The sequence below is a fragment of the Pan troglodytes genome, chromosome 10, assembly GCF_028858775.2.
Source record: "Pan troglodytes isolate AG18354 chromosome 10, NHGRI_mPanTro3-v2.0_pri, whole genome shotgun sequence".
Classification (NCBI taxonomy): domain Eukaryota; kingdom Metazoa; phylum Chordata; class Mammalia; order Primates; family Hominidae; genus Pan; species Pan troglodytes.
The window spans coordinates 45,402,461-45,426,039 of NC_072408.2; the positions used below are offsets into that span (position 1 = coordinate 45,402,461).

Genomic DNA, 23,579 nt, shown 5'->3' on the forward strand with positions numbered 1-23,579 from the left:
AGGCTGAGGCAAGAGAATGGCGTGAACCCAGGAGGCAGAGCTTGCAGTGAGCAGAGATCGCACCAATGTACTCCAGCCTGGGCTACGAGCGAGACTCCGTCTCAAAAAAAAGAAAAAAAATGTTAATTAGAAATACAGGGCCGGGCGCAGTGGCTCACGCTTGTAATTCCAGCACTTTGGGAGGCCGAGGTGGGCGGATCGCAAGGTCAGGAGTTTGAGACCAGCCTGGCCAACATGGAGAAACCCTGTCTCTACTAAAAATACAAAAATTAGCTGGGTGTGGTGGCACGTGCCTATAATCCCAGCTACTCATGAGGCTGAGGGAGGAGAACTGCTTGAACCCGGGAGGTGGAGGTTGCAGTGAGCAGAGATCCACCACTGCATTCCAGTCTAGGTTACAGAGCAAGACTCCATCTCAAAAGAAAAAATAAAATAAAAAAATAAAGAAATACAGGAATAAAAGTTGGGAGAAAAACTAAGGAGCTGAAAGTAGTTGCAGGTTTTTCATTAAAAGCCTAGATATACTATAGACATGTACTGTTATAATTAAAAAAAAAAACTGAATTAGAATAAAGGTAGAAAATGAGAAAAACTTGTGACACATGAGGATTTCTGATATGGAGAGGTCTACACACCAAATAATCATAAGATGAGGTATCTCAGCCTCTAGACATCTACTTTCCATTGTTTGAAAGAATTCATTTCATCACTTGTGAATTATAGGCACATAAATGGAAATGATACCTTCCATTTAGCTTGCATTAGTCAGTTATCAGTTCTAACAGGCTGAATTGACTAACAGGAAGACATGCAAGGCTGGGCGTGGTGGCTCATGCCTATAATCCCAGCACTTTGGGAGGCCAAGGTGGGCAGATGGCTTGAGGTCAGGAGCTGGAGACCAGCCTGGCCAATGTGGCGAAACCCTGTCTCTACTAAAAAAAAATACAAAAGTTAGCTGGGCATGGTTGCGCATGCCTGTACTCCCAGCTACTTGGGAGGCTGAGGCAGGAGAATCACTTGAACCAAGGAGGTAGAGGTTGCAGTGAGCTAAGATCATGTCTTAAAAAAAAAAAAAAAACAAAGACATGCAAAAGCCAAGAAACATTTTATTGCCTTTGTGCAGCTTCATCATGAATCTTTAAAAAAACACTCTAAGTATGCTGAAAACTCCATAAATAAAAACTATGATAGAAATGTACACTAAGTGCAAGTAAAATTTTAAATAACAACACTGCAAATAAAGCCTAAATATGGTCTCATAAGTTAAGACTCAGATGCTGGGTGTTTACCTTTTCTTTGTAGACACCTTTAACAACATCAGACATCCTATTCTCCAAAACGAGTTCACCTGGCATTCTTGATGAACTTCCAGGTAAAGGTGGAAAATTTGAGGCTAATAAGTCAAACTTTGGTGTTGGAGCCTTTGATTCAGCTGTTGAAGGATGAGGTCTCTAAAATGAACAAACAATAAAATAGGTCACATGGCTATCTCATTCCCTAATCCTGTGTCACAGAAGCTGAAAGGTGCAAGAAAAGAAAAAGAAGCAAACAAAACCTCTATAATGCACAGAACTGTATCCCTACATAAATTCTTGGTTTGACATCTTACTTGAGCTCTCATCAGTCTTTATCAATTCTACTTTTCTTTAGTCACTTCTCTCACCTGTTTCTTTTGTAAACTTTGCCATACTCCTTAAGCCTTCTAACCAGTCTTTACTATTCATTTCATAATTTGCTATGCCTTCTTAACAAAAACACCCACTTTACCTAAATTTGCTATCAACTCTTTTTTTTTTTGAGACAGGGTCTTGGTTTGTCACCAAGGCTGAAATGCAGTGACACAATCATAGCTCACTACAACCTTGACTTCCTGGACTCAAGTAATCCTCCTGCCTTTTTTGCCTCCAGAGTAGCTGTGCGCGCCACCACACCTGGCTAAATTTTTATTTTTTGTTTTTTAGTAGTGACAAGGTTTCACTACGTTGCCCAGGCTGGTCTCAAACTCTTGAGCTTAAGTGATCCTCTCTCCTTGGCCTCCCTAAGTGCTGGGACTACAGGCTTAAGCAACTGTGCCCGACCATCACCATCTTTCTCCATCTATTTATCTCAAGAGAAAACAATATCCCTCCTCTATATAACATATATGAAAAATCTCATGCTTCCCTCCTGTCTAACACCCTATATATCCTCTGACAAGCCTCTTACCTCTTACTTGTATCTCCTCCACTTTGTCATCACTCCACTAAAATTATTTTAGGTGTCACCAATGCCTTCAACAATGCAAAACCTGACAGACCCTTTTTCCCGACCTCTCATTTCCTGACGTATAGCATTTGGTGTGTTAACCATCCTTTCCTTGGGAACACATTTTTCTCTTAGCTTCTGTGATACCTTTTTTGTTTTTTAGATTTGACAGACATGTGCTCTTTTTCCCCTGACCATTTCTAAAATTTTGATGGTTTCCATTTGGTTATTACTCTTTACTTCTCATATTCTCCTTGAGTGATGTCCACTATCCATGGCTTCAACTACTACCTATATGCAAGCAACTGTTAAAACAACCTGTTTTGCTTTTTGGTGGTGATGGCTGTATATCTCTGTAAATTTACAAAAATATCATTGAATTGTAGGTTTTAAATATTTTCAGCCTAGGCCTTTGCCTACAACCGAGATAACATTTGTCCATTACCCATGTCCATTCAGATTTTGCTTGAATACTTCAAACAGCATGCTGAATAATCTCATTTTTCAACCCAACACTGCTGCTTTATTCCCCAAGGTTCCATATTAGACCACTTTCACCACTCTATGGAGAGTACTCTGCATGAGCTTATCACTCCAATTACTATCTGAAGGCTTACAAATCCAAAATTTTATTCCCAGCTAAGATCTCCCTCCTGCAGAAGAGCTCCTCTACCATGACCTACCTACTGGAAGTCATGCCTGTTTCTTTTACCCCAATGTTTAGTCCTCCATCATGACATTTACAACATATTGAATAAACCCCAAATCTAATCTCTCTCTCTCTCTTTTTTTTTTTTTTTTTTTTTTTTTTTTTGAGACAGAGTCTGGCTCTGTCGCCCAGGCTGGAGTGCAGTGGCATGATCTCAGCTCATTGCAACCTCTGCCTCCTGGGTTCAAGTGATTCTCCTGCCTCAGCCTCTTGAGTAGCTGGGACTACAGGCACCCACCACCATACCCGGCTAATTTTTGTATTTTTAGTAGAGATGGGGTTTCACCATGTTGGCCAGGATGGTCTTGAAATCCTACCCTCAGGCAATGCACCCACCGGGGCCTCCCAAAGTGCTGGGATTACAGGCGCGAGACACCACGCCTGGACTGAGCCACCATGCAGGGCCTAATCTCTTATTCCAAATTGTTGAGGGCCACTTGAGAAGTCATGTGGAGTGCTACAATGGAATGCTAAGAAAGAATTGTTGGGCTGAGTGCAGTGGCTCATGCCTATAATCCCAGCACTTTGGGAGGCCAAGGCAGGTGTATCACCTGAGGTCAAGAGTTCGAGACCAGCCTGGCCAACATGGTGAAACCCTGTCTCTACTATAATACAAAAATTAGCCAGGCATGGTGGCGAGCGCCTGTAATTCCAGCTACTTGGGAGACTGAGGCAGGAGAATCACTTGAACCCAGGAGGCAGAGGTTGCAGTGAGCCGAGATCACGCCAGTGCACTCCAACATGGACAACAAGAGCGAAACTCTGTCTCAAAAAAAGAATTGTTGGTCAGGCACGATGGCTCACGCCTGTAATCCCAGCACTTTGGGAGGCCAAGGCAGGTGGCTCACCTGAGGTCAGGAGTTCGAGACCAGCCTGGCCAACATGGTGAAACTCCGTCTCTACTAAAAATACAAAAAATTAGCCAGACGTGGTGGCAGGTGACTGTAGACCCAGCTACTCGGGAGGCTGAGGCAGGAGAACTGCTTGAACCCGGGAGTCAGAGGTTGCAGTGAGCTGAGATTGTGCCATTTGCACTCTAGCCTGGGTAACAAAAGCATTTAAAAGATTTAGTATACCCTAAAAACAATTCTAAGTTATAATGGAACACATTTTCTTCTTTGAAAATGGGTTTCTTCTCTCCTACTTCTGCCATGTATAAACTGTGTGGTCCCCATTTGCCTTCAGCCATGATTGTAAGTTTCCCAAGGCCTCCCCAGAAGCTGGGCAGATGCCTGCATCATGCTTCCTGTACAGCCTGCAGAACTGTTAGCCAATTAAACCTCTTTTCTTTATGAATTATCCAGTCTCAAGTATTTCTTTACAGCAATGTGAGAACGGCTTAACGAAAATTGGTACTGAGGAGTGGAGCACTGCTATAAAGATAACTGAAAATGTGGAAGCAACACTGGAACTGGGTAACAGGTAGAGGGTGGAAGAGTCTGGAAGGCTCAAAAGAAGATAGAGATGACGAACTTCCTAGACTGGCTTTGGAGCCTCTGACTCAATTTCAGAGGATGTATGGCATCCTCTGAAAGAAACTTATACCAGCCTGGTATAAGTCCAGACAGAAACCTGCTCCAGGGGCGCAGATCTCATGGAAAACTTCTACTAGGGCAGTGCAGAGGGGAAATACGGGGCTGGAGCCCTCACATCAAGCCTCCACTAGGGCACTGCATAGTGGCAGAAGAGGGCCACCGTCCTCCAGACTCCAGAACAGGCATAGAAAAGCCACAGGCATTCAACATGGGCCCATGAGAGCAGCCTCCAGGGTTGATCCCTGCAAAGCCAAAGGGGTGGAGCTGCCTAAGGCCTTGGGAGCCCAACCCTTGTAGCAGTGTACCCTAGGTGTGGGACATGGAGTCAAAGGAAATTATTTTGTTTATTATTTTTCAGACAGAGTCTCACTCTGTTGCTCAGGCTGGAGTGCAGTGGCACAATCTGCACTCCACCTTCTGGGCTCAAGGGATCAGCCTGCCTCAGCCTCCCAAGTAGCTGGGACAACAGGCGTGCACCACGGTGCCTGGCTAATTTTTTTTTTTTTTTTTTTTGTAGAGATGGGGTTTCATCACGTTGCCCAGGCTGGTATCCAGCTCCTGAGCTCAAGTGATCCGTACATCTCAGCCTCACAAAGAGCTGACATTACAGACTTGAGTCGCCATGCCTGGCCAAAGGTGAGTATTTTGGAGCTCTGAAGATGTCCTGACTGTTCTGCTTGGTTTTGCACTTGCATGGGGCCTGTAGCCTCAAGTGATCCACTGACTAAGCCTCCCAAAGAGCTGAGATGACAGGCACGAGCCACGGTGCCTGGCCCGCAAGACCCCGACTTGAGAGGAGGACCACTTAAGCCTGGGATGTCAAGGCTGCAGTGAGCCATGATTGTACCACTGCACTTCAGCCTGGGTGACATAGCAAGACCCGTTCCTCCTCTGCCTCTCCCTAGAAGTCCTTAATCTTGTACCAAGCACAGTGGCTCAGGCCTGTAATTCCAGTGCCCTGGGAAACAGTAATATCCTGTGTCTTGGAAAAGAAAGAAGAAAGAGAAGGTAAGGAAAGTTAGAAAGACTTCGTGTTTTTATTTTAAAATCATGTGAATACATTAGATCTTCAAATAATTTTTTTAAGCAAGCAACACAAGCGAAGCTCCTTACTACATGTGTGCTAGAGGGTGGGTATATGGGTGGTGGTGGTAAAAATTTCAGGGTTAAATTTAGGCTCTATTTACCTTTGCTGAAGACTACAATCAATAAAACAAAAACCCAGAAAGGAAAGACCAAAAGTCAATGCCATAGTAAATCACAGAAGAGAAAAAAGTCTGAATAAAAGTTTTAAAAAACTTACTGAGATCCTGTCATCTTCTCGTCGTCTTCGACCTCTGAAGAGAGTTCTCCTTTTAATAAGAAAAAGGTGGGGGTGGGGTGGGGTGGAGGGACAAGTTGTAAGTTTCTTCAGATATATACATTCTATCAAAGCCGTACACATTTTTTTTTTTTTTTTTTTGAGATGGAGTCTCGCTCTGTCGCCAGGCTGGAGTGCAGTGGCGCGATCTCGGCTCACTACGAACTGCCTCCCGGGTTCAAGCAATTCTCCTGCCTCAGCCTGCTGAGTAGCTGGAATTACAGGCACGTGTTGCCACACCCAGCTAATTTTGGTATTTGTAGTACAGACAGCGTTTCACCATGTTGGCCAGGATGGCCTCGATCTCCTGACCTCATGATCCGCCTGCCCCACCTCCCAAAGTGCTGGGATTACAGGCGTGAGCCACCATGCCCGGCCAGCTGTATACATTTCAATTTAAACATCTTTCTACATTTGGGGCTAGTTTTCTCTATTACTAAAAGATAATATATTATTCTGAGGGATCTTGAGCCAATTTACTAAAAACTTTACCTACTACCACACCATAAAGTAAGATGAGCCCATTTGTTAGTAGCGATCCCTTCAAACCAGAACCATACTATTGTTTAATTAGGCAAGTTGGCAATATATAACCTCACCCCTATAGTTTATTTATATTTTGAGACAGAGTCACGCTCTGTCACCCAGGCTGGAATGCAGTGGTGCAACCTTGGCTCACTGCAACCTCTGCCTCCTGGGTTCAAGTGATTCTCCTACCTCAGGCTCCCAAGTAGCTGGGATTACAGGTGCTTGCCACCATGCCCAGCTAATTTTTGTTTTTTTCATAAAGACAGGGTTTCACCATGTTGGCCAGGCTGGTCTTGAACTCCTGACCTGAGATGATCCTCCCACCACGGCCTCCCAAAGTGTTGGGATTACAGGTGTGAGCCACCACACCCAGCCACTTCTATAGTTTAAAAGCTGGAAGAAATTAAAACCATAAGGCAAATGGATATGTTAATTTTCTAAGCTATTCTTTCTTATACGAGCTATAAGGAACTTCAGAATAACTTTATAAACCTCTGATTCAGAGCTATATTCTGTATGGGCACTCTATTTCTTAATAATTATAAAAAGCAACCAACTCATGTTCTGAAAATAACGTATTTATTTAATATAACCATATATCAATAATTAAATGCTCATTTAATTATTATGAAGATCATATTCTTCAATTATTCAGGATGATCACATTATTATCAAAGGTTTTCAGGTACTTTATTTTCTTACCTGCCCCTACCATAGTCCCCATTCTGTTCCACCTGCAAAGTGGAAGTCTCCTTCTGAAGGTAAGTTTGCTCCTGATGCCCAGTTACTGTGGGGTTATGCCGTTCAGTTGGAAAATTTCTTGAACTAGATCTGTTCAACTGTCCATCCCCCAAGGATACAGAGCCCTCTGTTGAGTGTTCTGAACCACCGGATGACCTAAACTGAGGCTTCACACTATAGGAAATACAAAATGATACACACAAAGCAGTAAATCGAGACAGAAAAGCATCTTTCCTTAGGTAAAAAATTGGCTCCTGTTGTACTGGGGTTTTCAAAAAATTAAGTTAAACACAAAAGAATAATGTTGTAAAAGTGTTGCCCCTTTTACATTCCAGATGTTATTTTAAAAAGTGACGTAAACTTCTTTTTTTTTTTTTTTTGAGACGGAGTCTCGCTCTGTTGCCCAGGCTGGAGCGCAGTGGCACATCTCGGCTCACTGCAAGCTCTGCCTTCCAGGTTCACGCCATTCTCCTGCCTCAGCCTCCCAAGTAGCTGGGACTACAGGCGCCAGCCACCACGTCCAGCTAATTTTTTGTATTTTGTTTAGTAGAGATGGGGTTTCACCGTGTTAGCCAGGATGGTCTCGATCTCCTGACCTTGCGATATGCCTGCCTCGGCCTCCCAAAGTGCTGGGATTACAGGTGTGAGCCACCGTGCCAGGCCAAAGTGAAGTAAATTTTACATTAAAAAATGTTGTGGGCTGGACACAGTGGCTCACGCCTGTAATCTCAGCACTTTGGGAGGCTGAGGCAGGAGGATTGTTTGAGATCTGGGGTTCGACACCAGCTGGGGCAACACAGCAAGACCCCATCACTGCAAAAAAAAATTAAAATGTGCAGTGGTATGCACCTATAATATGCCCAGCTACTTGGAAGGCTGAGGCAGAAGACTGCTTGGGCCCAGGAGTTTGAGGCTGCAACGAGCTATGATTGCACAACTGAATTCATGCACAGGCATCAGAGAAAACCCTATCTCTAAGACAATAATATATATATATTTTTAAGTTGTGTTTGGAGAGACGGGGGAAAATCCAAAGTTCTTTGAAAGAAACTTACTTCTACCTCAATACTCAGAATTAGGATTTTAGCTAATGTCATTGGATGCACTCTCGACATGTTTAAATCAGCCAGGTTTTAAGCTTATGAGTCTATGCAATGCATTCTTCTTCTTTTTTTTTTTTTTTGGTGAGATGGAGTCTTGCTCTGTTGCCCGGGCTGGAGCGCAGTGGTGCAATCTCGGCTCACTGCAACCTCTGCCTCCCAGATGCAAGCGATTCTCCTGCCTCAGCCTCCCAAGTAGCTGGACTACAGGCATATGCCACCACACCCGGCTAATTTTGTATTTTCAGTAGAGACAGGGTTTTGCCATGTTGGCCAGGCTGGTCTTGAACTCTTGACCTCGTGAACCGCCCACCTTGGCCTCCCAAAGTGTCGGGATTACAGGCATGAGCCATCACACCCGGCCTATAACACCTTTTTTTTTTTTTTTTTTTTTTGAGACGGAGTCTTGCTCTGTCGCCAGGCTGGAGTGCAATGGCGCGATCTCAGGTCACTGCAACCTCCGCCTCCCGGGTTCAAGAGATTCTCCTGCCTCAGCCTCCCGAGTAGCTGGGACTATAGGCACGTGCCACCACACCTAGATAATTTTTGTATTTTTAGTAGAGATGGGGTTTCACCATGTTGGCCACGATGGTCTCGATCTCCTGACCTGGTGATCTGCTCACCTCGGCCTCCCAGAGTGCTGGGATTACAGATGTGAGCCACCAGGCCCAGCTATGCATTCTTAATGGAAGCAAAACCACGCTAATGGGAGTAAAAACGGGGGTGAAGGAAGGGCAAAAAGTAATCATTTTATGTATAAAGCACAGATACATACATTACATACATACAGACATACAATAATCTGTAGTATTAAATTTTCGCAGGTGGAAACTAGGAGGAAAATGCCTAAAAAGGCTGTTTAGGGGAGTAATAATGAAGAGAGTAAGAAATACTGGAATATAATTAAAATCCTAGCCTCAGCCGGGCATGGTGGCTCACGCCTGTAATCCCAGAACTTTGGGAAGTGGAGACGGGCAGATCACCTGAGGTCAGGAGTTCTAGACCAGCCTGGCTAACATGGTGAATCCCCATCTCTACTAAAAATACAAAAATTAGCCTGGCATGGTGGAACACACCTGTAATCCCAGCTATTCAGGAGGCTGAGGCAGGAGAATCTCTTGAACCCAGGAGGTGGAGTTTGCAGGGAGCCAAGATCACACCATTGCACTCCAGCCTGGGCAACAAAAACAAAACTCCGTCTCAAAAAACAAAACAAACAAAACCTAGCATCTTACTAAACATCCATCACCAAATGAGATTTATCAAAAGATCCATATGTAGGACAGCAAACTAGGAAAATACCAATGCACCCAATAGCATGGCATGACTGCATGAATTAAGGTATGCAATGTGGTTAAACCAACCAATCTGCTTTTAACAAAGGGAGTTTTTATCTTGGATGATGGGTATAAGCACCCAACTTCCTAAAAGCTTACAACAGATGAAGCTAAGGTCGACTAATATAAAAAGAATGTAGTTTAATCAGTAGCAAAAACACCTAAAATCTCAAGCAACTGAGGATCTTGGATCTACAGATTAAGAAGAGTGAGATTTATGTTTGGCCCATTATTTGCAGTTTATATATCTCAGTTTTTGTAATCTATTTTCATAGTTATAAACCAACAATATAAATCACATGTTGCCAATTCCTGACTCTAGGCCTAGGGATTTAAAACCTCTTGAATAATTATAACCCCACCAATTAAACGTAAATTCCCACAGCATCTCTAGTTGTCCTGTTTTATTCTTTACGGACCATAAAAAATTACCATTATTAAAACTTAAAGTAGCTGGGTGTGGTGGCTCACACCTGTAATCCCAGCACTTTGGGAGGCCAAGGCGGGTGGATCACGAGGTCAAGAGATCGAGACCACCCTGGCCAACGTGGTGAAACCCTCTGTCTCTAACTAAACATACAAAAACAAACAAAAAACAAAAACAAAGATAAAATTATCAGGCTGGGCGCAGTGGGCTCAGTGGCTCATATCTGTAACCCCAGCACTTTAAGAGGCTGAGGTGGGAGGATCATTGGAGCCCAGGAGTTTGAGACCAGCCTGCACAACATGGCAAAACCCTGTCTCTACAAAAAAAAAATACAAAAACTTAGCTAGGCATGGTGGTATGCGCCTGTAGTCCCAGCTACTAGGAAGGCTGAGGTGGAGAATTGATTGGGCCTGGGAGGTCAAAACTACAGTGAGCCATGATCATGTTACTGCACTACAGCCTTGGTGACAGGGCAAAACACTGTCTTAAAAAAAAAAAAAAAGTTGGGTTGAGTTTCACATAAAGTGACACTTTGCCATAGAATTACTTTATATTACAAACTAGATTTCTTAAGTAGCAGTGAAAATAGTATGTCACTTAACAAAAAGTAATTTTTTTTTTTTTTTTTTGAGAAAGGTCTGGCTGTGTCACCCAGGCTGGAGCGAGGTGGTGCGACCTCAGCTCATTACAACCTCTGCCTCCTGGGCTCAAGCTATCCTCCTACCTCAGTCTCCCAAGTAGCAGGGACTACAGGTGCACACCAGTATGCCTGGCTAATTTTTATATTGTCAGTAGAGACGGGGTTTCACTCTGTTGCCTAGGTTGGTCTCCAACTCATGAGATCAAGTGATCTGCCTGCCTTGGCTTCTCAATGTGTGGGGAATATAGGCATGAGCCACCCCACTGGCTATAAAAAGTAATTTTAAAAATACTTAGGCCAGATGCGGTGGCTCACACCTATAATGCCAGCACTCTGGGAGGCCAAGGCGGGTAGATCACCTGAGGTCAGGAGTTCGAGACCGGCCTGGCCAACATGGTGAAATCCAGTTTCTACTAAAATACAAAAAATTAGCTGGGCGTGGTGGCATGCGTCTGTAATCTCAGCTAATTGGAAGGCTAAGGCAGGAGTATCGCTTGAACCCGGGAGACGGAGGCTGCAGTGAGCCGAGATCCCGCCACTGCACTCCAGCCTGGACAACAAGAGCAAAACTCCGTCTTAAAAAAAAAAAAAAAAAAAAAAAAAGGCCGGGTATGGTGGCTCATGCCTGTAATCCCAGGACTTTGGGAGGCCAAGCTGGGTGGATCATGAGGTCAAGAGATTGAGACCATCCTGGCCAACATGATGAAACCCCGTCTCTACTAAAAATACAACAATTAGCTAGCACATGCCTATAGTCCTAGCTACTCAGAAGGCTGAGGCCGGAGAATTGCTTGAACTCGGGAAGCAGAGGTTGCAGTAAGCAGAGACTGCACCACTACACTACAGCCCGGTGACAGAGCACGACTCCGTCTCAAAAAAAAAATTGTTATATTACCTGTTACATCTTGAAAATGAACTGATATGATAGATATGGTATTTGCATATGTTTAGAAAATGTCCTTCATCCAACTTTCACACTACATTTCAATATGCTTAAGGGACAACTTACTACATTTATACAGCCCTCAGATCTCATAATCTTACCCTTCACTGAGAGGGACTTAACAATCTCGATCCAGGCAAAAGAGAGAAAGAATGAAGAAAGAAAGAAGTGATAAAAGACAGAAAAGAGAAGTAAAGTGAAAGAAAGATAGTATGAAAGGTAGAAAAATGCCTGGATTTCTGAAAGTTAGTCCTATTCTCTCTAAGTAGGAATAGTGATCATCACTGGGCTGTCACAGGTTAATATAAAAATTGCAAAAGGCTCTCTAAAAAAGACTTTGTCCTTAGCTGTTAACATTAATAATAATAATAAATGCCTGGCAGTAGTCACTTTTTAGAAGCAAGAAGGAAACAAGGATTTGGGTTGCTGGTCCAGAAGGTCTTTATTTGCATTTTTAGAAAAAGTATTCACTTATTATTTCTGTAATTAAAAATTACCAACCTGTATTGGTCAAATATATGGAAAAGAACTGTACATAAGTGGTTTTAAGTAACATGCAAAAATGTACTAAACACACCATGTATTTTCAAAACCATAGGTATACTTCCTTATAAGTAAAGATAACTTGACTGTCATTCCTGGCTGTCACCAAAAAGATGCAACGGATAAAAGGTAACAATAAAGAAATAACCATGGAGCCAAGTAAAGTATTTCAGAGTCAAGCAACTGCAAATATCAGTACCTTTATTTTTTGGAGGGGGGAGCAGGGAGGGGTGAGAGGGCGTGGCTGCAGGGAATAACAGTGTCTCACCGTCACCCAGGCTGGAGTGCAGTGGTATGATCTCGGCTCACTGCAACCTGTGCTTCTCAGGCTCAAGCAATTCTCGTTCCTCAGCCTCCTGAGTAGTTGGGACTTCAGGCATGCACTACACCACCACGCCCAGCTAATTTTTGTATTTTTGGTAGAGATGATGTTTCGTCATATTGCCCAGGCTGCTCTTCAACTCCTGAGCTCAGATGATCCACCCACCTCAGCCTGTGTTTATGCTTAGTAGTAAAATTTTTCTAACACTTGAAAATGATCTTCAATTGCTTTAACCAATTGTGTCTGTCAAGAATAGTCCAAAAACTCTGACTATTAAAGAGTAGTACACAATGTTTCCAGTGAGAAGAATATTTTTTCATTCTGTTGGGGCTCATTTCTCCAGTAAAACAAGTTTCAGAAAAACCCGTCAAAAAAGGACTAAGTTCCTAGAAGTCATCTTGGAAAAACATACTCCAGATGGTCTCCTTTCCAAAAGAAATAATTAGAAGAATCGAATCTGGCAAAAGACCGTCACTGAAAATAAACCATTAGGAAAAACCCTCAAAAACCAAGAGTCTCACAAAACAGCAAACGAGAAGTAATAAATGTGAAACTATTAAATAAATCGAAATGACTATATGTCAGTCCTTTATTCTTTGGTTACTCATACTGTGTTAAAAGCCATAGTATCACGCCTGTAATCCTAGCAATTTGGGAGGCCAAGGTGGGAGGACTGCTTTGAGCCCAGGAGTTCAAGACCAGTCCCAGGCAACATAAGCAGACCCCGTCTCTACCCCCACAACAACAACAACAACAAGCCATAACATATACCAAATATTGAGATTATCTGTTGATGTCTACATAAAGAAAAATACCTCAGACATACATCTCAATCTTTGTTATGATAGCATATAGTTTCTATGATTCTTAATAATTTATCCTGAACATAGTGCTTTAAGTGCGGGCTTTGGAGTTGAACTGCCTAGGTTCAAATCTTAGCTCTACCAATTACTAGCTGTGTGTTCTCAGACATGATATTTTACATCTCAATTTCCTTATCTGTAAAGTAGACATAAGTGCACCTATAAAGGGTTCTGAAAAAAGTAACTGATAAAATATGTAAAGCCCTTAGGAACAGAGTTTGTGATATTAAATGTGCAATAAATGTTAGCTACTGTCTGTTGTGCACTGTAGTTCTTGGGTGTCATTTCAAAAATCCTTTAAAAACCTAAATAACATACATCCCAACATTTATTACACAATTCAGTTAACAACATTTATATCTTCAAAGAATTCATTCTCTAAAATGCTACCCATTTAACATACTAAATGGAAATTAGTCACCAGATTTGTCAGAGACTGGTGTCATGAAATATTTTTTCTATTCTCTTTTATTATTAAAAAAAATCTGAATCCCAAGTCTGTTACATGCATTACCAACTCAAAGGTCAAAGTGATTTTACGAATTCTAGATTAAACTGTTCATATACATTTAGTAAAAACAAAACAAACAAAAAATCCACCAAACCTTATTATTGAGCCTGACAACAAACATTGCTATTAATGCCTTAAGATCCATTAGGAATTGTTTAAAATACATTACAGCTATGGTTTTTATCTTACCGATTTTTTTGGAATGGTCGACCCATATTCATAGCAGCAGCATTTGTTTTATAAGATCCTGGCGAGTTAAAGCCATTCACAAAACTACCATTGGGAAAGGGAGCCTAGAAAAAAATGTATGTTTAAACAATATTAATGGCAAAGGTAAAATCTGGTGTGAGGGTCACAAGAACCTTAATGAGCTTATGAATTTATCTTTTACAAGCCAAAAATATCTTAAAATATTTTACTGATTCATTTCTGCAATATTCACTTCAAGTACCACTGGATTTATGAACAATTCATAACTTAGTAAAGAATGTCTGGTCTGACATTTCGCAACACTAAAATGCATTTAAAATCACGCAAAACTTATCCAGTCTCTTCTTTCAATTCACTCAGCAAATTTTATGGAATAAAATTATGCGCTCTAATAGCTCACCTCTTAGTCATATGCATTTATTTGGTATGGAGAATTAGATATCCATATCACTGTTTAAAAGCCAAAAAGTGGCCGGGCATAGTGGCTTGTAATCCTAGCATTTTGGGAGGCTGAGGCGGGTGGACTGCCTGAGCACAGGAGTTCGAGACCAGCCTGGGCAACATGGCAAAATTCCATCTCTACGAAAAATACAAAAAATAAAATAAAATAAAAGCCAAAAAGTCATCAATGTCAACATAAATGAGCTCCCACTCCAACTGATTTCTTCAAATTTCAGCTCAAATTAAAAATATTATTATATTTTATTGTAAGGATCTCACTTACCAGTGGTGTTTCAAAGTAAGGTGTAGGATTTGGAGACCAAGACTGAGGCACAATACTATAGACCGAGTACTGTTGGTGAGGATTATATACAGGCTGCATAAAGACTGGGGAGGCATACTGTGCTTGAGTTTGAATGGGGTGACTATAGATACTAGAATCCATTAATCGATAACCATTCTTAGCAAAAAATGTATTGATGGCTTTTATCCTTGCCTAGAAGAGGAACACATTATAGCAACAAAGAATTAAGTGTATATTTTTAAAAATACATTTAATTTACATTTTAACATATATTTTACATGACTATACTATTTCTGCCTACAGTAGAATCAGTAGAGCAAAAGAAAAGAAAATGACACCTTTAATTAATTAATAAATAATAAAAACATTTTCATGGTATAAAAACCATAGTAAACAAGGTAAACCCCCCCCCCCGCCACACACAAACACATGTCAAAATAACCAGGTGTGCTGGCTCACACCTGTAACCTGAGCACTTTCAGAGGTCAGGGGGGTAGGATTGCATGAGCCCAGGAGTTCGAGGCCACCCTGGGTACCACAGTGAGACCCATCCCTTACAAGGGAAAAAAAAAAAAAAAAAAAAGCTGGGCATGGTGGCGTGCAACCTGTAGTCCTAGCTGCTTGGGAGGCAGAGTGGGGAGGACTGCTTGAGCCAAGGAGCTGGAGGCTGCTGTGAGCTATGATCGCACTACCACACTCCAGCCTGGGCAACAGAGCGAGACCCTGTCTCTAAACAACAACAACAAGCAGAGTAAAAACCTCCCAAAAAACTAAGTCAAAATAGTAAATTGTAGCTCATCACAGGCAAGGGTACTAGTATCTCTAATACACGAATTGTAAAAACAGACATGAAAAGGCCCAACAATGCTATGAACAGCGTTCACAGAACAAAAAAAGGCAAACGGCTCTTAAACATATGAAACAGATGCTAAACTCACTCATAAAAGAAATGCAGGCATATGTAAAAATGCTCAAAATCACTAATCATCAAAGAAATGTAAGTTGAAATCACAAGATAGCATCTCACATCTATTAAAATGGGTGTAACAAAAAAAAAAAACAACAGGAAGTATTAGAGAAGATATGGAGAAAAGGGAACTTTTGTACACTGTTGCTGGGAAGGTAAATTAGTATAGCCATTATGGCAACTAGTATGGAGATTCCTCAAAAAGTTAAAAATAGGCCAGGCTCAGTGGCTCATGCCTGTAATCCCAGCACTTTGAGAGGTCGAGGCGGGCAAAGCACTTGAGATCATGAATTCCAGACCAGCCTGGCCAAAATGGTGAAACCCCGTCTCTACCAAAAACACAAAAATCAGCTGGGCATGGTGGCACACGCCTGTAATCCCAGCTACTTGGAAGGCTGAGATTGCAGTGAGCTGAAATTGTGCCACCGCACTCCAGCCTGGGCAAGAGCAAGACTCTGGGTCAAAAAAAAAGTTAAAAATAGAAGTACCGTATGATCCAACAACCCTATGTATATCCAAAGGAAATGAAATTAGTATGCTGAAGGGTATCTGCACTACTGTCTGTGTTGCAGCATTACTTATAGTGGCTAACATATGGCAACAACCCAGTGTCCACAGCAAATGAATCGATGGAGAAAACGTGGTGTACACACACACTGGAATACCATTCAGTTGTTTATTTATTTATTTTTTTGAGACAGAGTCTTGCTCTGTCGCCCAGGCTGGAGTGCAGTGGTGCAATCTTGGCTCACTGCAACCTCCGCCACCTGGTTCAAATGATTTTCCTGCCTCAGCCTCCTGAGTAGCTGGGATTACAGGCACCCAACACCACGCCTGGCTGATTTTTGTATTTTTTTTAAGACAGAGAGTCTCACTCTGTGGCCCAGACTGAAGTGCAATGACACGATCTCGGCTCACTACAACCTCCACCTCCTAGGTTCTAGCAATTATCCTGCCTCAGCCTCCAGAGTAGCTGGGATTACAGGCGCATACAGCCATACCCAGCAAATTTTTTTGTAGTGTTAGTAGAGACGGGGTTTCACCCTGTTGCCCAGGCTGGTCTGGAACTCCTGAGCTCAGGCAATCCACCCGCCTCAGCCTCCCAAAGTGCTAGGATTACAGGCATGAGCCACCGCGCCTGGCCTTGATTTTCATATTTTTACTAGAGATGGGGTTTCACCATGTTGGCCAGGCTGGTCTTGAACTCCTGACCTCAGGTGATCCGCCTGCCTTGGCCTCCCAAAGTGCTGAGATTACAGGCATGAGCCACCATGCCCAGACCCATTCAGTCTTAAAGAAGGAAATCCTGTCATTTGTGACAACCTGAATGAACCTAGAAGACATTATGCTAAGTGAAATAGGGCAGGCACATACAGACAAACACTGCATGATCTCACTTGTATTTGAAATCTAACAAGGTGGAACTGATAGAGACAGTATAATGGTGGTTACCATAAGCTAGGGATAGGGGGAGGCAGGGACTGGGGAAATGTTTCATAGGGTATAAAGTTTGTGTTAGAAGAAATAAGTTCTGGAGAGCAGGGTGATGATAGTTAATAATAATGTATTATGTAATTCAAAATTGCTGACTTTAAATGTTTGCAATACCAAAAAAGCATGTATACAATTTGATTTGCCAATTATAGAATAACTTAATAAAGCTGTGGGAAAAAAAATACCCACGTGACTATTCACTAACACTAATTGTAAAAGGTGAGGAAACCTATGGGCCCCAGAAGCAACCCAACAGTCCATCACCAGTTGAACACAACGTGTACATCCAAACAACTGAGTATCATAAACATAAAAAAGAACTGAAAAAATGCTCTAAACACCATTATGAAGTGACTTCCAGAATACACTATTAAGTCAAAAAAAAATTAACAGGAGACAAGGCAGCCAGGCACAATGGCTCATGCCTGTAATCCTAGCACTTTGGGAGGCCAAGACAGGTGGATCACCTGAGGTCAGGAGTCAAGACCAACCTGGCCAACATAGTGAAATCCCATCTCTACTAAAAAAATACAAAAAATTAGCCAGGCATGGTGGTGCACACCTGTAATCCCAGCTACTTGGGAGGTTGAAGCAGGAGAATTGCTTGAACCCAGGAGGCGGATTTTTTTTCGAGATTTTCATATGGGGAAAAAGGAGAAACAGACATGAGGCAGAAGAAAGGAAAACCATACAGCCTGAATTTAAATTGTAAGCATCAGTACAAACCTATATTTTTGTCTTAAAACATAAAAACTAAACAGCTCTGTCTAAAAAAGCTTAGAAACAATGACAAAACCAGTAGACACAAATACTACTTGTGTCTAGGCAGTGGTCCACAAAATACCATTTCCCCATAAAGTAGCCTAAGGATTTAAAAGAACTGGTTGACTCCAGTCCTTTGGCATGAAATGTGTAAGAGCCTGGAACATCTTGACAAACTGCACAGCAAGGTAACCAGTAAAGATTGCTACGGCTGGCCAGGCAGGGTGGCTCACGCCTGTAATCCCAGCACTTTGGGAGGCTGAGGCGGGCGGATCACGAGGTCAGATCAAGACCATCCTGGCCAACATGGTGAAACCATGTCTCTACTAAAAACACAAAAAATTAGCTGGGCATGGTGGTGCACACCTGTAGTCCCAGCTACTTGGGAGGCTGAGGCAGGGGAATCGCTTGAACCCAGGAGGCGGAGGTTGCAGTGAGCTGAGATCGTGCCACTGCACTCCAGTCTGGCAACAGAGCAAAACTCCATCTCAAAAAAAAAAAAAAAATGCTATGGCTGTATAACAAAAGGTCTCAGGAGTCAATTCAAAGAGGCCAAAATCAACACGAACAGTAAATACCCCAAATATGTTTAAATATTCAAAACCGAAAACAGATAAAAATTGGCTAAAAAATCAACACTTTTAAAAACTGGTAATAAAAGCCAGAGTCAAGCATGTAACATGGATTTCACATAGAACCTGCAACTCAGGGTAATGAAGATGAGTAAGAGTTTCTAATAAATGAAAAATAGATAGAGGAATACCACAATTTTAGCAATCTCTAATGAATTAACAGACCAATGAGCATAGCAGCTCGCTTTTGTATCCTCTCTATTGCCCCAAAAATCAAACCCTTGCTACCAAGGTAGCAAGGCATCATGCCTCTTGCTACCAAAATGCATGAAATATGGGAGACAGATCAGTATCTAGCTACTTTCCATGATAGCCATGTCTTTAAAAAACAGAAAAAGAAAAAAAGATCTAGCTACCAATTTGCATGAAAAACAGGAGAGAAGGGACAGAGAATCATGTTAAACTGCACTCAAGAATAAAGGTAGCAAAATCTATATTCCAAGAAACACTGCAAGACAGATCATGATTATCTTACCCATAAACTTCCAAAAGAAAAAAATACAAAGTTATAGGACAAAACTACAGATTTTTATTTTTTATTTTACTTTCTTTTTGGACACAGTCTTGCTCTGCCGCCAATGTTGGGGGTGCAGTGGTGTGATCTCGGCTCACTGCAACCTCCTCCTCCAAGGATCAAATGATTCTCGGGCCTCAGCCTCCCGAGTAGCTGGGACTACAGGCATAAGCCACAAAGCCTGGCTAAATATTTTTGTATTTTTAGTAGAGACAGGGTTTCACCATGTTGGCCATGCTGGTCTGGAACTCCTGGCCTCATGTGATCTGCCTGCCAAAGTGCTGGAATTACAGGAACGAGCCACAGTGTCCAGACCAGATTTTTAAAGAGGAAAAACGAGAAAGAAGGGGAATCAGGAAAATATGAAAAGTGACTAGGTACTTGATAATGTTCAAGACATTGTTCATTTTTAAAAGTCTAATGATGATATTGTCGTCTTGTATTAAGAAAGAATCCCGGCTGGGTGCAGTGGCTCATGCCTGCAATCCCAGAACTTTGTGAGGCCAAGGCAGGCAGATCAACTGAGGTCAGGAGTTTGAGACCAGCCTGGCCAACATGGTGAAACCCTGTCTCTACTAAAAATAGAAAAATTAGCCAGGCGTGGTGGTGGGTGCCTGTAATCCCAGCTACTCAGGAGGCTGAAGCAGGAAAATAGCTTGAACCCAGTGGGGCAGAGGTTGCAGTGAGCCGAGACCACACTTCACTCCAGCCTGGGCATAAGAGCAAGACGCAGTCTCAAAAAAAGGGAAAGAATCCCTCTTGTTAGAGATACGAATCTTAATTTATTTATGGATGAAATCTGAAATTAAGGTTGAAATTTCCTTCAAGATGACTGGGGTTGTGGAGAGAAATGAGTGGGAATATAGAGGAAACAAGAATGGCCATTTTCTACTAACTGTTAAAATTGGGTAACATTTATAGAGTTTCAGTCTTTTTTAAAAAGAGTTCTGGAGATAGATGGCAGTGATGGCTGCAAATCATTGTGAATGTATTTAATAGCACTAAACTGTACACTTAAAAACAGTTAAGATGGGGGAAAAAGATAAAACAAACAAAAATAAGAACAATTAAGATGGTATATTATATGTCCATTTTGCCAAAATTTTAAAACTGGGGGCTGGGGCCAGACCTGGTGGCTCACTCCTGTAATCCCAGCACTTTGGAAGGCCGAGGCGGGTGGATCACAAGGTCAGGAATTCAAGACCAACCTGTCCAAGATGGTGAAACCCCGTCTCTAATAAAAATACAAAAATTAGCCGGGTGTGGTGGCAGGTGCCTGTAATCCCAGCTACTCGGGAGGCTGAGGCAGAGAACTCCTTGAACCTGGGAGGCAGAGGCTGCCATGTGCTGAGATTGCGCCACTGCACTCCAGCCTGGGCGACACGGCAAGACTCCGTCTCAAAAAAAATAGAAAAAAATGGGGGGGAAGTGGTGCGGAGCTGGGCCCAGTGCCTGACACCTGTAATAACAACACTTTGGGAGACCAACGTGGGAAGATCACTTGAGTCAGGAGTTTGAGACCAGCCTGGGAACACAGCAAGACCCTGTCTCCACAAAAACAAACAAACAAAATAATTAGCTACTCTGAAGGCAGAAGGATCCCTTGAGCCCAGGAGTTCAAGGTGGCAGTGTGCTATGATCACGCACACTGTACTCCAGCCTGCGCAACAAAGTGAGACCCTGTCTCTTTAAAAAATAAAATAAAATAAATAAAACTGGGGGAAAAAATTGGATAATGGGTAAACAGTAACTAATTATACCATTTTATCAATTTATATGCTTCAAATTCCTATATTACGTTTAAAAAGGAAAAAAATGCTCTAACACTTCGTAAATTTATAAAGCAGACCATTTTATGCATTGCTTGTGGCTGCTTTTGCCCTGCAAGTTGCTGCAACAGGAATTACATGGCCATCAACATCTATAATATTTACTGTTTGGCTCTTTAAAGAAAATGTTTGCTGACCCTTTTAATAAAACCACAGGCTGAGTATGCCTTACCCAAAATGCTTGGTACCAGCTTTTTTTGTATTTAGGAATATTTGCATTGTATTTTCCAGTTGAGTATCCCAAATCCGAAAATCCAAAAGGCTCTAATGAGCATTTCCACTGAGCAGCATGTTAGTACTCAAAAACTTTTCGATTTTGGAGCAATTCAAATTTAGGATTTGGGATGCTCAAGCTACATAATATGAAGATATAAGAAGGTTAGATTAGAAACCAAAGGCACACCAAGTTGCTGGGAATATCAAATGAAATAACACATGTGAAAGCATAAAATTACCACTGCAATGAATGTATGAAAGATACATTTTATGATCCTTACAGCCATAGGCCAGGAACCCTCCTCCACTCCTAAAATTGCAATCAGTCAAACAATAAGAAATCAATTATGGCCAACCTTGACAAACTGATTTTAACAAGACCTAAAAAATAACTATGACTATTGCTTTTACCTAAGTAATGTCATACATTATAGTACACTTTAATGTTAAAATGTCCCCTAAGGAACTAAAATCAAGTAAACAGCATTATTTTAAAAATACAGTCCACTAGGCCGGGTGTGGTGGCTCACGCCTCCAATCCCAGTACTTTGGGGGGCCGAGGCGGGCGGATCACAAGGTCAGGAATTCGAGACCAGCCTGGCCAACACAGTGAAACCCCGTCTCTACTAAAACTACAAAAATTAGCCAAGCATGGTGGCATGCGTCTGTAGTACCAGCTACTCGGGAGGCTGAGGCAGGAGAATCGCTTGAAACCCGGGAGGCAGAGGTTTTGGTGAGCCACAATCATGCCACTGCACTCCAGCCTGGATAACAGAGCGAGACTCCGTCTATAAAAAAAAAAAAAAAAAAAATATATATATATATATATATATATATATATATATGGAGAGAGAGAGAGAGAGAGAGAGAGAGAGAGACCACTAGTCAAGAAAATAGCAATTGGTCAGGCGCGGTGGCTCACGCCTGTAATCCCAGCACTTTGGGAGGCTGAGGTGGGCAGATCATGAGGTCAGGAAATCGAGACCATCCTGGCTAACACAATGAAACCCCATCTCTACTAAAAAATACAAAAATAAATCAGCCAAGCGTGATGGCAGGCGCCTGTAGTCCCAGCTACTCAGGAGACTGAGGCAGGAGAATGGCGTGAACCCGGCAGGCAGAGCTTGCAGTGAGCCGAGTTTGTGCCACTGCACTACAGCCTGGGCGACAGAGCGAGACTCCGTCTCAAAAAAAAAAAAAAAAAAAAAAAAAAAAAAGAAAACGGCAATGAAAGAAATATTTCAGGGCATGGAATTGCAGGTGAAAAAGAATCAAAAAAAGGGAGGGAAAATAAGGACTCCAAGATGACCCAGATGTCAGACTGCAGACAAAGATTTTAATACAGTTCTTACAAGTACATATATTCATGGATAACATTTATGTTTCTAATAAATTGAAATTAAGGGGAAATCACAGCAGAGAGAGAAGAAATATTTTGAAAAATGGAAACTCTAGAATACAGGATCTAAAATATTCACTGGACAGTCCTATCACATTGGGGACAGCAAAAGAAAAGTTCAGTGAACTTGAAGATGAACCCAAATCCACAGAAATGATCCAATCTGGAGAACAACAACAACAACAAAAATAGGTTGAAGAAAAATGAACAGAATCTCAGTGACATCAATCAGTTCAACATATGAAATTGGAGTACCAAAAAAAGAAAGGAGAAGAGAGGGCAGAAAAAATTTTTGGCAAGTATTTGGAAATTCCCCAAATGCAGTAAAGAATATCAACATACAGAGCCAAGAAGTTTAGTATTTCCCAAGTATAATAAGTAAAAGCATACTAGACACACCATAGCCAACCTACTGGAAACCAAAAATAAAACATCTTGACAGCAGGCAAAGAAAAAGGACACATCATATACAGGGGAAGAACCATGTGAATGATGGTGAACATCTCATCAGAAACAAGGGTCCAGAATGGTATCTTAAAAGAATGGAAAATAATTTTAGCTGTCATCCCTGCATTCTGTATCCATGGAAAATACTCATCACAAATGCTGGGTGCAGTGGCTCACGTCTATAGTCCCAACACTTTGGGAGGCCTTAGTGGGGGGATCGCTTGCCCTCAGGAGTTAAGAGACCAACCTGGATGACACAGCAAAACTCCGTCTCTACCACAAAAAAAGTAGAAAAATTAGCTGAGCATGGTGGCATGCACCTGTAGTTGCAGCTAACTGGGGCGGGGGGTGGGCGCGAGGCGAGAGGAGGCTGCAGTGAATTGAGATTGTACCACTGCACTCCAGCCTGGGTGATAGAGCAAGACACTGTCTCAAAAAAGAGTGTGAAATACCAGACATTTTTAGTTAAGGAAAAACTAAGAGAATTCGTTGCTGGTTGGTACTGTAACAAACACCAATGGAAGTTCCTTAGGCTGAAAGGAACTGATACCAGTTATTTTC

General features: G+C 42.0%; 1 protein-coding gene across 50 annotated transcripts in view; it reads right to left on the reverse strand.

Moving 5' to 3' along the window:
• The window catches only part of LARP4 (La ribonucleoprotein 4), a 79,045-nt gene that overhangs the window by 11,551 nt on the left and 43,915 nt on the right, over positions 1–23,579 (reverse strand). For 32 of the 50 annotated variants that reach the window (XM_009425413.5, XM_063785653.1, XM_009425415.5 and 29 more), the window contains 5 exons: positions 14,738–14,950; positions 13,993–14,096; positions 7,079–7,291; positions 5,792–5,840; positions 1,290–1,451 (listed from right to left, as the gene is read on the reverse strand). In XM_009425413.5, the coding sequence (XP_009423688.1) occupies positions 1,290–1,451; positions 5,792–5,840; positions 7,079–7,291; positions 13,993–14,096; positions 14,738–14,950 (741 nt within the window). The remainder of the gene's footprint in view (positions 1–1,289; positions 1,452–5,791; positions 5,841–7,078; positions 7,292–13,992; positions 14,097–14,737; positions 14,951–23,579) is intronic. The other 18 variants (XM_063785681.1, XM_001153579.7, XM_024347857.3 and 15 more) reach the window with 2 other exon arrangements.